The sequence below is a fragment of the Sus scrofa genome, chromosome 6 (assembly GCF_054392235.1).
Source record: "Sus scrofa isolate SSC_HxYL_T2T_F1_AM1 chromosome 6, Sscrofa_HxYL_maternal_Yorkshire_Landrace_v2.0, whole genome shotgun sequence".
NCBI classification, from domain to species: Eukaryota; Metazoa; Chordata; class Mammalia; order Artiodactyla; family Suidae; genus Sus; species Sus scrofa.
Window position 1 is genome coordinate 30,181,111 of NC_139388.1, and position 14,309 is coordinate 30,195,419.

The following is a 14,309-nucleotide window of genomic DNA, read 5'->3' on the forward strand; positions in this document are numbered from 1 at the left end:
ACACCCCTATCACCCAGGAAATTACAAGGGTTTTAGGAGCTCTGTACTAGGAACTGGGAGCAGAGACCAATGTATATTTTCTATTCTTTCACAGTTGTAACATGTAAAACCAAGTGACTGGTAAGTTTTAGATCAGAGATCCCAAATTCAGGGCTATTAACCTGTAAGTTTTGGGGGTTTTTTGGTTTGTTTTGTTTTTTTGTTTGTTTGTTTGTTTTGGTGGGGGCAGGGGGCGGTGCATGCTTATGGCACTTGGAAGTTCCCAGGTCAGGAATAGAACCTGCTTCCCAGTAGCAGACTGGGCTGCTGCAGTGGCAACACCATATACTTAACCCACTGTGCCACAAGGGGACTCCATAAGTTATTTATTTTAAATAGATAATATATAGAGATGGTGAAAAACATTAAAAAGGCCCCAAAACTTATATAGCTAAAAAGTAAATCTTCATGCTCCTATCCCTTTATCACGTAGTTTCCCTTCCCAGCAGTGAACCCAGCAGTTATGTTTCTTGTGCATCTTTCCTGGAGATGTCCACACATATATAAGCAAAAACATGTGTCATACAATATTTTACATGAATTGTGACATATACACATATTCTGCAGTTCTCTTTTTTTTTTTTTTTTGGTTTCTTAACAATGTGTCTTAGAGGTCTTTCCAGCATCACTTCATAGATTTCTTTACGGCATTTTTTTTTTTCAACTTGAATACTTTTTTTTTTTGTCTTTTTGCCTTTTCTAGGACTGCTCCCGCGGCATATGGAGGTTCCCAGGCTAGGGTTCGAATCAGCCTACACCAGAGCCACAGCAACACAGGATCCGAGCCACGTCTGCAACCTACACCATAGCTCACGGCGACGCCAAATCCTTAACCCACTGAGCAAGGCCAGGGATCGAACCCAAAACCTCATGGTTCCTAGTCGGATTCTTTAACCACTGCCCCACAGTGGAAACTCCCTCAACTTGAATACTTTTAGAGCAGGAGCCTTTCCCTGTTATCTTATACTTACTGGCTTTATATATTTCATATTATCAGCCTTCCCTGGTTTGGGTGCATGCTACTGTTGTGTAACCTAGAATGAAGCCCTTTCATAAATATTTTGTGTATTATGTAATAACATTTGCTTTAATCACTTTTCAGTTTTGATGAAGCAAGAACACAGAGAAGAGATTGACTTGTCTTCAATTCCATCGTTGCCTGTGCCTCATCCTGCCCAGACCCAGAGGCCTTCTTCAGATACAGGACATCTCCATGACAGCATACTCTCTGCACAGAGAAGCTTGGTTTGTCCCATCCAGCAAACATATGCATCCATGGTAACCTCATCCCATCTGCCACAGTTGCAGTGTAGGGATGAGAATGCTGGTAAGGAACAGCATATGATACCTTCTTCAGTTGTGCACCAGCCTTTTCAAGTCACACCAACACCACCCGTGGGGTCTTCCTATCAGCCTATGCAAACTAATGTTGTATTCAACGGACCAACTTGTCTTCCTATTAATGCTGCCTCTGGTCAAGAATTTGATCCAGTTTTGTTTCAGCAGGATGCAGCTCTTCCTAATTTAATAAATCTTAGCTGTCAACCACCATCATCCATACCTTTTCATTCTTCAAATTCAGGCTCAACAGGACATCTCTTAGCCCACACACCCCATTCTGTGCAGACCCTGCCTCAACTGCAGCCACTGGGATACCATTGTTCAAACACAGGACAAAGATCTCTTTCTTCTCCAGTGGCCGACCAGGTTACAGGTCAGCCTTCCCCTCAGTTGCAGCCTATTACGTATGGTCCTTCACATTCAGGGTCTGCTACAACAGCTTCCCCAGCAGGCTCTCTCCCCCTGGCCAGTTCACCACTTTCTGGGCCACCATCTCCTCAGCTACAGCCTATGCCTTACCAATCTCCTAGCTCAGGAACTGCCTCATCGCCGTCTCTAACCACCAGAATGCATTCTGGACAGCACTCAACTCAAGCACAAAATACAGGCCAGGGAAGTCTTTCTGCACCTTCATCTTTATTATGTCACAGTTTGTGTGATCCAGCTTCATTTCCACCTGATGAAGCAACTGTGAACATTAAACCTGAACCTGAAGAACAGGAACCTAACTTTTCAACAATTGGTCTGCAGGATATCACTTTAGATGATGGTAAGTTCATCTTTATGTTTTGAAACAGTGAAGATCCAGGTACTTTCTTCTCTAAGAGTCATGAGAAAGTTTTCATGGATTGTTTATTGGCGTGTGGTTGGGCTTTTTAAAAAAAGTTGTTGTTACTAGAAGTATGTTAATACATGACTCTGAGAATAGACATAAACATATAAGCTTTAAAGTCTGCTTTACCACTTAAATCTTTTGCAAAGGGTTATTACCTTGAGTAATAACCTACCACCCACTTGTGATGGGACTGAAGATATGAGATTTATTGGGCATTTTTTTTTTCTAGAACATATAGTGAGGTCACAGTGTCTAGAGAAAGAAATTCAGAAGTGTTAATTCAGAAAACACTCCAGGATGCCATCCATTTGCGAAGCACAGATTTAAATCCTGGGAATACTAGGAATGTTTTAGGATAGAGCTCCTGTCCTTGAGGAGACTCCCACAAGTAAATAACCTGCTTCTCTGTGGCCTTGCCAGCTTGCTAAGTCAGATAGTAGTGGTGGTACAAGACCAGACTGGTTCGCTGCTGCTGGCATCATGATAAAAAGAAGCTATTTATATAAATGTAGCAAGTTGGTATGCAGACCTCTGTTTTTGTGAAATCATAAATTGGCCAGAAAACTCTGGAATATTAATTATTTCAGTAATTGGAAATTCCTCCAAGATAGGATTTTCAAGTAATAATTTTAGAGTTTATTCTTGTCTTTGTCGTTTGTATGGTAATAAAAATTTGTCCAAATAGGAATTCAGTGGAAATTACCTGTAACTGTTGTCCAGTATGAAAAATGTGAGACGTTGGAGTTCCCGTCGTGGCTCAGCAGAAACAAATCTCAGTAGCATCCATAAGGACGCAGATTCAATCCCTGGCCTTGCTTGGTGGGTTAAGGATCTGGTGTTGCCATGAGCTGTGATGTAGTCCGCAGATGCGGCTCAGATCTGATGTTGCTGTGGCTGTGGTGTAGGCCAAAAAAATTCGATACATGGATATAGAAATTTAGCTCTCTCTGATTCTGTATTAATCTATAAAAAAAATAACTCTAGGTCAGCCATCTCCTTTATACATCTGGAGAGGCTGTTTACTACTGCAAAACTGGTATTAAATTCCAAGCATGAGGGGAAAGGAAGGTAAATAAAATGATAAAATGTGCGAACCCCCCACCCCCTGTTGCAGTCCCATGCCGGGGTCGTACTTTCAGATCAGAACATGAGGATACAGTAATGCAGTAGGTCTTAGTCCCTTACAACTAAGATACAAAAGAAACAGGAGATCAGCAGAAAGATTTGAGAGATTCTATAAGAAGGATTCAGAAAGACTTCCTTGAGGAGATGACATTTAACCCAGTCTTAGAGGATGAATATATGTTTTCAGGAAATGAAAATCAGTCACTTCTTAGACTTTTGGCTAAGAGCAAGTGTAAATGAGAACCAAGGGAAAATCAGACTTCAGAAGCAGAAACATAGAGCTGTGTCTGAGGAAGCATGATTGTGTGTGCCTGGAGGGCAGATGGCATAGTAGAAGATGGTTTTCAAAGCCACAGGAGATGTGCCAGGTCATTTGTATAAAAATAGAAGGTATAGCTGTAAACTAAAGCAAAACCTACAATTTGCATAGCATTGCTATCTAATTTAACCCCTACTAATTTTCTAGATAGCTGTATTTAGAGAATTAGACTTTCCGAAGGTCACATACTGGTAAGTAGCAGAGCTGAGACTGACATCAGATCTTTTCAGTGTAGTCTTTTTCTTAAAGCAGTACAGCTGCCCCCCAGCAACTGCAGGCCATGGTGGTTAGAACACAGTACTAAAGTGAAGTCCCCAAGTTTTTTTTTAATTCCTGTAGAATAGTAGAACATTCTCCAGGAATGTATATGCAGAATTTCACCGCATGTATATATGCTCACAACTACATCTGATCTGTCACACTTGTATTGGGAGTAATTGAGGGCTCTGGTATTGTCTTGCTGTTGTCTTTATGCGAAACTGGTGCACGGATGTCACTGCCTACTTATTAGTGATGCACACACCAGGTAGAGAGGGGGCTACTATTTTGATGCAAAACATATTTGAAATAAATAAAGACTTTCCCAAATAGACTTTTAAAATATTACGCATTCATTCTTTTGGCAGTTTTAGAGTAATTATTCATAGGTGCTTTTCAGATTTGTTTTTAAAATCTTAATCCCTGAAACAGAGGGTTGCCCTTGAGTGTGATAACCTACCACTTCAGTGATGGGCACTGAAGACGCAGGATTTATTTATCAGGTCTCATAGGGTATTCCAGCTTGTTTTCTTTCCCAATGAGGATTTTTTTTCTTTCTAAAAAGAGAGCAAAGTTATTTTTAGCTGCACCCAGGGTATGTGGAACTTCCGGGGCCAGGCAGCATACCTGAATGGCAGAGACAACCCAAGCCGCTGTAGTGACAAAGCTGGATCTCCAACCTGCTGAACTGTCTTTCTTTTTTTTAAATTGGAACTTTTAGAAAGGTTCTTGAAATTTTTATTTATTTCGTCTTTTGGATATGTGAAGATGTGTTTTCAAAACAGAATCTGGAAAACCTAATTCTAGTAGGGCAAGTATAAAAGCAATTTAATTTTTGTTCCATTCTCAATTAAGCAAAGTTCCCAGAGTGTAGCCCCACAGAGGACAAGGACTGGCTACTGAATTCCCTCATTGCCATCTTAAGAAAAGCTCAGTGGTGCTAGCACCGAGAGGAGGGGAACTAAAATACACCCTTCGTATTATTGGAAGTATAATTTTTGCAATTTATATTTTGATGCTTAACTTGAACTCTAAAATGCGTTTTTGATATTTGTCAGCTGATTCATTGATTATGTTACTTGGATTTTCCTTTAAAGGTAAACTTCTTGATGCTTAGAAAATCCTGTAGTTTTAATATAAATTCATTAAAAAACAACAAAAAGTTCCCCTCTGATGCAGCAGGTTAAGGATCCAGCATTGCCACAGCTATGGCGCAGGTCACAACTGCAGCGTGGGTTCCATCCCTGGCCTAGGAACTTCCACATGCTGCAGGTGTGGCCAGAAAACAACAGTAGTAACATATCTCATAACCCTTGAACTCCATGGTATTTGAACTCCTGTAGTACTTGAATGCCCTCTTTCTGGTAAGTTTTAAAAGCCAGCCATAATAGGAGTTCCTGCTGTGGTGAAACCGGATCAGGGTTGTCTTTGGAATGCTGCGACATAGGTTCAATCCCCGGCCCCACAGAGTGGGTTAAGGATCCAGCGTTGCTGCGACTTCAGCTCAGATCAGATCCCTTGCCTGGAAACTCCTCATATTGTGGGTCAGCCAAAAAAGAAAAAAAAAAGTAAGTAATCCATAAAACATGCCAAAAAGAACTAGAAGTAGGTAAAGCAAATTTTGCAGTTAGCTCAAGCTCTGGTTTTATTTTGACTTTTCTGTGTTGCACTAAGTATTAAGTACAAAGTGATTTCCACTCTGTAACTAGAGGACACGCAATTTGTTTTTAAGATTTTTTATTTTTTCTATTATATGTGATTTACAGTGTTCTGTCAATTTCTGCTGTACAGCAAAGTGATCCAGTCATACACACACACACATATATATATACATATTCTTTTGCTTACATCATCCTCCAACATGTTCCATCACAAGTGACTAGATATTGTTCCCTGTGTTATTCAATAGGAACTCATTGCTTATCCACTCCAAATCCAATAGTTTGCATCTACTCACAAGTAATTTTTTTTAATTTGTGTTATACTAGTCAAATATACCTATCATTTAGTCCTAAAATTTTTTGTTAATCCTATTTCCATTTTATGTTTATTTACTCCCTTTTTTAAATCAAATTCTTTATTTTGGGATTTTTTTTTTTTTTTTGTCTTTTTGCTATTTCTTTGGGCCGCTCCTGCGGCATATGGGATGTTCCCAGGCTAAGGGTCTAATCGGAGCTGTAGCCCCTGGCCTATGCCAGAGCCACAGCAACGCAGGATCCGAGCCGTGTCTGCAACCTACACCACAGCTCACAGCAACGTCGGATCGTTAACCCACTGAGCAAGGGCAGGGACCGAACCCGCAACCTCATGGTTCCTAGTCGGATTCGTTAACCACTGTGCCATGATGGGAACTCCTAAGACAGGTGAAATTTTAAAGGCTCTCTATTTCTTCCTCCTAGTGCTATTATATTCCTCTTGGTCTCTTCCACTCCATCTTCTTTGGAACATCTCACAGCCTTTTGAGTTCCTGCTGTTCTTGTTTTATGTGGGCTGTAATGCCTCTGAAATAATGCAAAATCTAATTCTTCTGTAACAGTCCTCATTTGTGAAATCTTTTTTTTTTTAATTGTTATTTCTGCAGTACAATTTTTTTTCTACTGTGCAGCATGGTGTCCCAGTTTCACGTACATGTATACATTCTTTTTTCTCCCATTATCATGCTCCATCATAAGTAACTAGACATAGTTCCCAGTGCTACGCAGCAGGATATCATTGCTAATCCATTCCAAAGGCAATAGTTTGCATCTCTTAACCCCAAGCTGCCAATCCATCCCAGTCCCTCGCCCTTCCCCTTGGCAACCACAAGTCTGTTCTCCAAGTCCATGATTTTCTTTTCTGTGGAAAGGTTCATTTGTGCCGTATATTAAGATTCCAGATATAAGTGATATCATGTGGTATTTGTCTTTCTTTTTCAGACTTACCTCACTCAGTATGAGAGTCTCTAGTTCCATCCATATTGCTGCAAATGGCATTATTTTGTCCTTTTTTATCGAAATCTTGAACTCTTCCCCAAATCCAGCAATTGCATCCTTCCCTCAGCCTCACTAATTTGGTAGTTTCCTTCTGCTTGAACCCTGGTGCTTAGTTCCTTTTCATAGTTCCATATCTAGAAGGGAACACTTTAGCCAGCTCAGAGTGGATTGGGACCATAACCTTCCTTGTTCAGAAGACTTTATCAATATTGTGTGAGGTCAGGGGATTTTCATGGCTCCATCTTGCTGTAATTTAGTGAGTCACAAGTACTAGTCATTAGTCATAACTAAGTCACATCTCTTCTCCACTAGCCCCCTCCCCAACCATCATGTGTTTTCACATATTTTTGGAACCCAAGACTCAACTTTATAGTTATGCTTGTTCAGTTTCATTGAGGTAATTTTGGCCCCTCATATCAACCTTCTAAGCTCAGAAGAGTCCCAGAAACATTTCTCTGTTTCAAAGTAATGTGGCTTTCTCCTCAGGAAAGCTGTTCCTTACGGTAATAGCAATAGCAGAATACCGACCTTTACCAATTGATGTTCTCTTTCAAGCAGTCCCCTTGGAAGGCTGTGATACATACTTATTCAACCAATTAGAGTATTGTTTAAAATTATTTTGCTGCTTTCTTTTATCTTTGTTACCATTGCTCCGTCTGAAAAGCATGTGCTACATCTATAAAATTATCAATGAGTTCTACTCAGATGTTAAAATTTGTATACTTGGAGCTGTAATTTGTCCTGAACATTTCTGTTTTCTGTGCATTCCAGTGTGTATGTCCCCAGTTTTTGGACCAGGTGATATACATGAAAACGGTACAGAAATATAGAAATTGATATGGCTGTGTTTTAAGCATTTTAATTAAGATTATAGTATTGTTAAAATAGTCTATCTTAGACCTTTAAATACAGGCCCATTTAATTTGTGATTGAGCTGAATCCAGTTACGACTTTGCTTTAGAGTCCCTCAGTTCCCTCTTGTCCTCCTTTGTTCACAGACTAACAGAGCCACAGCTGCAGCTTTTCAGCAGAGAGGAGGGTACATGTTAAATATAACTTGACCTGCTGCTGTGGTGAAAAGTGACACTACCACTTGCAGGCTCTGTGCAGTAACATGCTGATCCTGAATGTAGGACAGTTGCTAATTCAGCTGTAAACAGGGACTCTAGACATGACCTCAAGCAGATGAGGCTGCTTTTAAGTAGCAAGGGAATGATAAACACAAGATTCAGGTGGTTAACTTGGATGGTATGGAGGAGAGGTAAATATTATTGTCTGTTCTATTTCACCTGTTGGTGTTTTACTGGTGTTTATTGTATTTAAATAAATAAAACACAAGAAAGTTATGCATAGCCAATAAGGAGAATGGGTCACAAATGAGCTGTTGAATCACTTAGGGACTCAGTAATAGAGGGAAGTAGATAATACTGAACTTTGTCTTTTAACTGGGACTCAAGGGAACTCGTGAATTCTTCATAAGGCATACATGTACCATCCAGCCTCAAACATAACTTAATGATGAACAATTCCAGAGGCAGAAAGATCCTGCAGATAATACTCATGTAGGCTTTGAATCATGGCTCATGCAGAACTGATCATGACGAGGATTCAGGACCTTAGACACAATCACTCTTGGACACATATTAAGAAAATTTAGGAGTTCCCGTCGTGGCGCAGTGGTTAACGAATCCGACTAGGAACCATGAGGTTGCGGGTTCGGTCCCTGCCCTTGCTCAGTGGGTTAACGATCCGGCGTTGCCGTGAGCTGTGGTGTAGGTTGCAGACGCGGCTCGGATCCCGCGTTGCTGTGGCTCTGGCGCAGGCCGGTGGCTACAGCTCCGATTCACCCCCTGGCCTGGGAATCTCCATATGCCGCGGGAGCGGCCCAAGAAATAGCAACAACAACAACAACAACAACAAAAGACAAAAAAAAGAAGAAAAAAAAGAAAATTTAATTTTGAGACCCAGCAAAGCAAGATCTTTTATTTCTCCTGTCAAGTGTATCTCTATATCTCACATGAGCACAAATTAGTTGTACCCCATTTGAACAAATATTTTTCTTTGAGTCAACTTTGCACTAGAATTTATATATAAACTAGGAAAAATACAGGAGATTTTTAAGTAGCCAGCATATCAGAAGTCTTCAAAATAAGTTCACTTCAGAAAGTGTATTTTAAAGAGTTCCTGTTGTGGCTCAGCATGTTAGGAACCTTAACATAGTGTCCGTGGGGATGTAGGTTCGATTCCTGGGGACTCCCATATATTAAAAAAAAAAGAAGAAGAAGAACAAGAAAGAAAGAAAAGTTTATTTTATTTTCTATTTTTTTTTTTTTGTCTTTTTTTAAGGCTGCTCCTGCAGCATATGGAGGTTCCCAGGCTAGGGGTCTGATCAGAGCTGTAGCCGCCAGCCTATGCCAGAGCCACAGCAACGCAGGATCTGAGCCATGTCTGCAACCTACACCACAGTTCACGGCAATGCCAGATCCTTAACCCACTGAGCAAGGCCAGGGATCGAACTCGCAACCTTGTGGTTCCTAGTCGCATTCCCTGACCACTGAGCTAAGACGGGAACTCCAAGAATAGTTTATTTTAAGATAATTAATGAATTATAGTTATTTCCTGATAATAAAACTTCTGTGGTAGACCCTTTGCTAGTAGTTTATTACTTCTTCCCAGCAATCTAGAAAAAGTGAAGTGTTAGCCTTATTTTTAGAGATTTGGCTCAGAGAGCTTAGAGATTTGGCTCAGAGAGCTTAAGGACATTACCAGTGTCATATGACTACAAACACTGGGACTAGGCATCTGAATCCACATCTGTCTGAAATTTAGATCATGTATTTAGTGGTTTCTAAAATAACTATAGGGAGTTCCCGTCGTGGCGCAGTGGTTAACGAATCCGACTAGGAACCATGAGGTTGCGGGTTCGGTCCCTGCCCTTGCTCAGTGGGTTAACGATCCGGCGTTGCCGTGAGCTGTGGTGTAGGTTGCAGACGTGGCTCGGATCCCACGTTGCTGTGGCTCTGGCGTAGGCCAGTGGCTACAGCTCCAATTCGACCCCTAGCCTGGGAACCTCCATATGCTGCGGGAGCGGCCCAAAGAAATAGCAAAAAGACAAAAATAATAATAATAATAATAATAAAAAATAAAATAACTGTAGTTGATTATATCATCTCACCCCTATGAACATAAGTAAACCTAGTAACTTTCCAATGTCTGCCATGTGTAAGATACAAAGCAAGTATCTAAAGATGTATGCTATTTTAAAATTCATGTCCAGTAGAATACTACTCGGCCATGAAAAGGAACGAAATAATGCCTTTTGCAACAACATGGATGCAGCTTGAGCTAGAGAGTATCATACTAAATGAAGTTAGACAGTGAAAGATAAATACTATATGATATCACTTATATGTAGAATCTTAAATATGACACAGTGGGAGCTCCTGTCGTGGCTCAGCAGTAACGATCCCAACCCAACTGGTATCCATGAGGACTTGGGTTCAATCCCTGGCCTTAACCCTGGGTTAAGGCTTGGCGTTGCTGTGAGCTCTTGTGTAGATTGTAGATGCAGCTCAGATCTGGCATTGCTGTGGCTGTGGTGTAGGCCAGCAGCTGCAGCTCCAGTTTGACCCCTAGCCTGGGAATCTTCACGCTGTGGGTGTGGCCCAAAAAAGAAGAAAAAAGAAAATATTCAAACATCTCTGTTCTGTTTGAAGATATCTGACCTTTTTTAAAAACATTTTCCCCCTTCTTTTTACATTTCTTTTTTTTTTCCTTTTTTTTTTTATTTTATTTTTTTATCTTTTTGCTATTTCTTTGGGCCGCTCCCGCGGCATATGGAGGTTCCCAGGCTAGGGGTCCAATCGGAGCTGTAGCCACCAGCCTACGCCAGAGCCACAGCAACGCAGGATCCGAGCCGCGTCTGCAACCTACACCACAGCTCACGGCAACGCCGGATCGTTAACCCACCGAGCAAGCGCAGGGACCGAACCCGCAACCTCATGGTTCCTAGTCGGATTCGTTAACCACTGCGCCACGACGGGAACTCCCCATTTTTTTTTATTACTCAAATGAATTTATTACATCTGTAGTTGTATAATGATCATAACAAGCTGATTTCACAGGATTTCCATCCCACAGCCCAGGCACATCCCCCCACCCCCCATCTTTTTACATTTCTGAAGCCTTACATTAGCCTGTCTGTCTGGGTAAGAGAAAGAGTGTAAAATTCTAAATTCTGGTGGAAGATAAGGCAGAATTGAGAGTGAAGTTTTCAGGCATTCTAGCTTTACATCTCCAAGAATGTGGAACAAATTCAGTCTCTTATAATCATACTGTGTATTTAAAAGAATTTTAAATTTAATTTTATTTGGGTTTCCTAAGATAATCCTTAGTTTTTTAAAAGGTCTGACCTTATTTTACTAGCATATTATGTATACTATTTGGTATTTTGTTATTTCCATATATCGAGTTTTGAAAAAAAAATTTTTTTAAAGATGCAGTGCATATGGCTTTTATTTTTTTTAATTTATTTTTGCTTTTTAGGGCTGCACCCATGGCACATGGATGTTCCCAGGCTAGGGGGTGGAATCAGAGCTACAGCTGTCAGCCTACACCACAGCTCAAGGCAACACTGGATCCCCTGCCCACAGAGCGAGGCCAGGGATCGAACCTGCACCCTCATGGTTCCTAGTCATATTCGTTTCCTTGGTACCATGACTGGAACTCTGAATCTTGAAAACTTTTAATGCTATAATATAAAAGAACTTTCTTGGAAGATCTTTTAAAAGAATGTTCTATTAGAGTTCCCGTTGCGGCTCAGTGGTTAACGAATCCAACTAGGAACCATGAGGTTGTGGGTTCGATCCCCGCCCTTGCTCAGTGGGTTAACGATCCGGCGTTGCCATGAGCTGTAGTGTAGGTTGCAGACTCGGCTCAGATCCCGCATTGCTGTGGCTCTGGCGTAGGCTGGTGGCTACAGCTCCAATTGGACCCCTAGCCTGGGAACCTCCATATGCCGCAGGTGCGGCCCTAGTAAATGCAAAAGGACAGGGAAAAAAAAAGAATATTCTATCAAATATTCCATTATATAGCTGTACCTTTCTCTGTTTAGCAAGTACAGTGAATAACTTTATTTTTCTCTTTTGGCCACACCTATGGCATGCAGAAGTTCTCGGGCCAGGAAACAAACCTCATGCCACAGCACTGTAGTGGACCCAAACCACTATAGTGACAATACCAGATCCTTAACCTGCTGAGCCACAAGAGAATTCCCAGTGAATAACTTTTTATAAGTATTATTTCCCACTTTTTTTATAGACATCTCTCTGTTTATGTGCTTATATATAAGTTCCTAGAAGTGAGATTGCTAGACCAGTATTTTGAAAATGATTGTTAAATTGTCCTCCATAAATGTTGTGTCAGTTTACATTGCCACTGGCATGTAAGAGAATGCCTATTTCTCTCATACCTTTACCAACACATGTGTGTTATTAAGTGTCTTATTATTTGCCAGTGGAATAGGTGGAAAATAGCTTCTCGGGTTTGAATTTTTGTTTGTTTTTGTTTTTTGCTTTTTAGGGCCGCACCCATAGCATATGGAAGTTCCCAGGCTAGGAGTCAAATCAGAGCTGCAGCTGCCAGCCTACATCACAGTCATAGCAGTAGAGGATCTGAGCCGCATCTGTGACCTACCACAGCTCATGGCAACACTGGATAGCTGACCCACTGAACAAGACCAGGAATCGAACTCACATCCTCATGGATACTAGTCGGATTCATTTCTCCTGTGCCACAACGGGAACTTCTTGGATGTATTTTAAAAGTAGAGCTAAAGCATTTCCATGTAAGGTGTGAAAGAAGGAGGTTAAAGATGACACCGATGGAAATTAAAAAAAAAAAAAAGATGACACCGATGAAGTTTTGGCCTGAGCAATTGGAAAGATACGGAGTTGCCGTTGGCTAAGATGAGGAAGGCTGTGGATACACAGCCACAGCAATGCTAGATCCAAACCGAGTCTACAGCCTACACTACAGCTCACGGCAATGCCGGATCCTTAACCTACTGAGTAAAGCCAGGGATCAAACCTGTGTCCTCATGGATGCTAGTCAGATTTGTTTCCGCTGAGCCATAACGGGATCTCTCTGCTTTCTATTTCTACAGCTCTCCCTATTCAAGATACCTCATATAAGTGAAATCAGATATTTGTCTCTTTGTATATGGCTTATTTCACCTAGCATAGTGTTTCCAAGATTTAGCTATATTGTAACCATGTATCAGAATTTCATTCCTTTTTATGCCTGAATAATATTTCAGTGTATGTATATGCCATATTTTGTTTATCCATTCCTCTGTTGAAAGACATTTCATTTATTTCCACCTTTTGGCTATTGTGAATAATGATGTTATGAATATTGGACTATAGGTAGCTGAGTCTCTATTTTCAACTCTGTTGTATATTTTAGAAGTAGAATTGCTGGATCATTTAGAAATTCTTTGTTCAACTTTTTGAGGAACTGCCAGATGGAAACAGTAGTGCTTCATTTTACATTAGTACATGAGGATTCCAGTGTCTCCACATCCTTGCCAACACTTTTTTCATTTAAAAAAAAAAAATAGAAGTTCCTTTTGTGGCGCAGTGGAAATAAATCCAAATAGGAACCTTGAGGTTGCGGGTTCAATCCCTGGCCTTGCTCAGTGGGTTAAGGATCTACATTACCGAGAACTGTGGTGTAGGTTGCAGACACGGCTTGGATCCTGCGTTGCTGTGGCTCTGGCATAGGCCAGTGGCTACAGCTCCAATTAGACCCCTAGCCTGGGAACCTCCATATGCCGCAGGTGTGGCCCTAGAAAAGACAAAAAAAAAAAAAAAAAAAAAGAGAGAGAGAGAGAGAGAGAAAGAGAGTATATGGAATACAACTAAATTTTGTGTGTTGATTTTATGTAACTGCTAACTTTTTGCATGTTGATTCCTTAGAACGTTTTACATACAAAATCATTTCATTTGTGAACAGAAGTCATTCTACCTCTTCCTTTCTAATTTGGATGTTGTCATTTCTTTAGCCTAATCACTTTGGCTAGAACTTCCAGTACTGTGTTAAATAGACATGGACAAAGTGAACATCCTTGTCATGTTCTTGATCTTAGACAGAAAACTTTCAGTCTTTAATGATTGAGTATGATGTTATCTCTGGGTTTTTCATATATGGCCTTTATCATGTTGAGGAAATTCCCTTCTATTAGTAGTTTATTGGGTGTTTTTACCTCAAAAGAGCATTAAATTTGTCCAGTATTTCTTCTGCATTAATTGAGATGATCGTCTAGGTTTTTTCCCCTTCATTCTAGTAATGTACTATTATATTCATTGATTTTAATACGTTGAACGAGTCTTGCATTCTGGGAATAAATCTCCACTTGATC

General features: G+C 40.6%; 1 protein-coding gene across 12 annotated transcripts in view; it reads left to right on the forward strand.

The window, feature by feature from the left end:
• Positions 1–14,309, forward strand: part of NFATC3 (nuclear factor of activated T cells 3) — a 140,581-nt gene that overhangs the window by 99,497 nt on the left and 26,775 nt on the right. For 8 of the 12 annotated variants that reach the window (XM_021094126.2, XM_021094123.2, XM_021094122.2 and 5 more), the window contains one exon: positions 1,142–2,149. In XM_021094126.2, coding sequence (XP_020949785.1) covers positions 1,142–2,149 — 1,008 coding nt within the window. Of the gene's footprint in view, positions 1–94; positions 121–1,141; positions 2,150–2,900; positions 4,261–14,309 lie in introns of those variants that run through there. The other 4 variants (XR_014805694.1, XR_014805695.1, XM_021094124.2 and 1 more) reach the window with 2 other exon arrangements.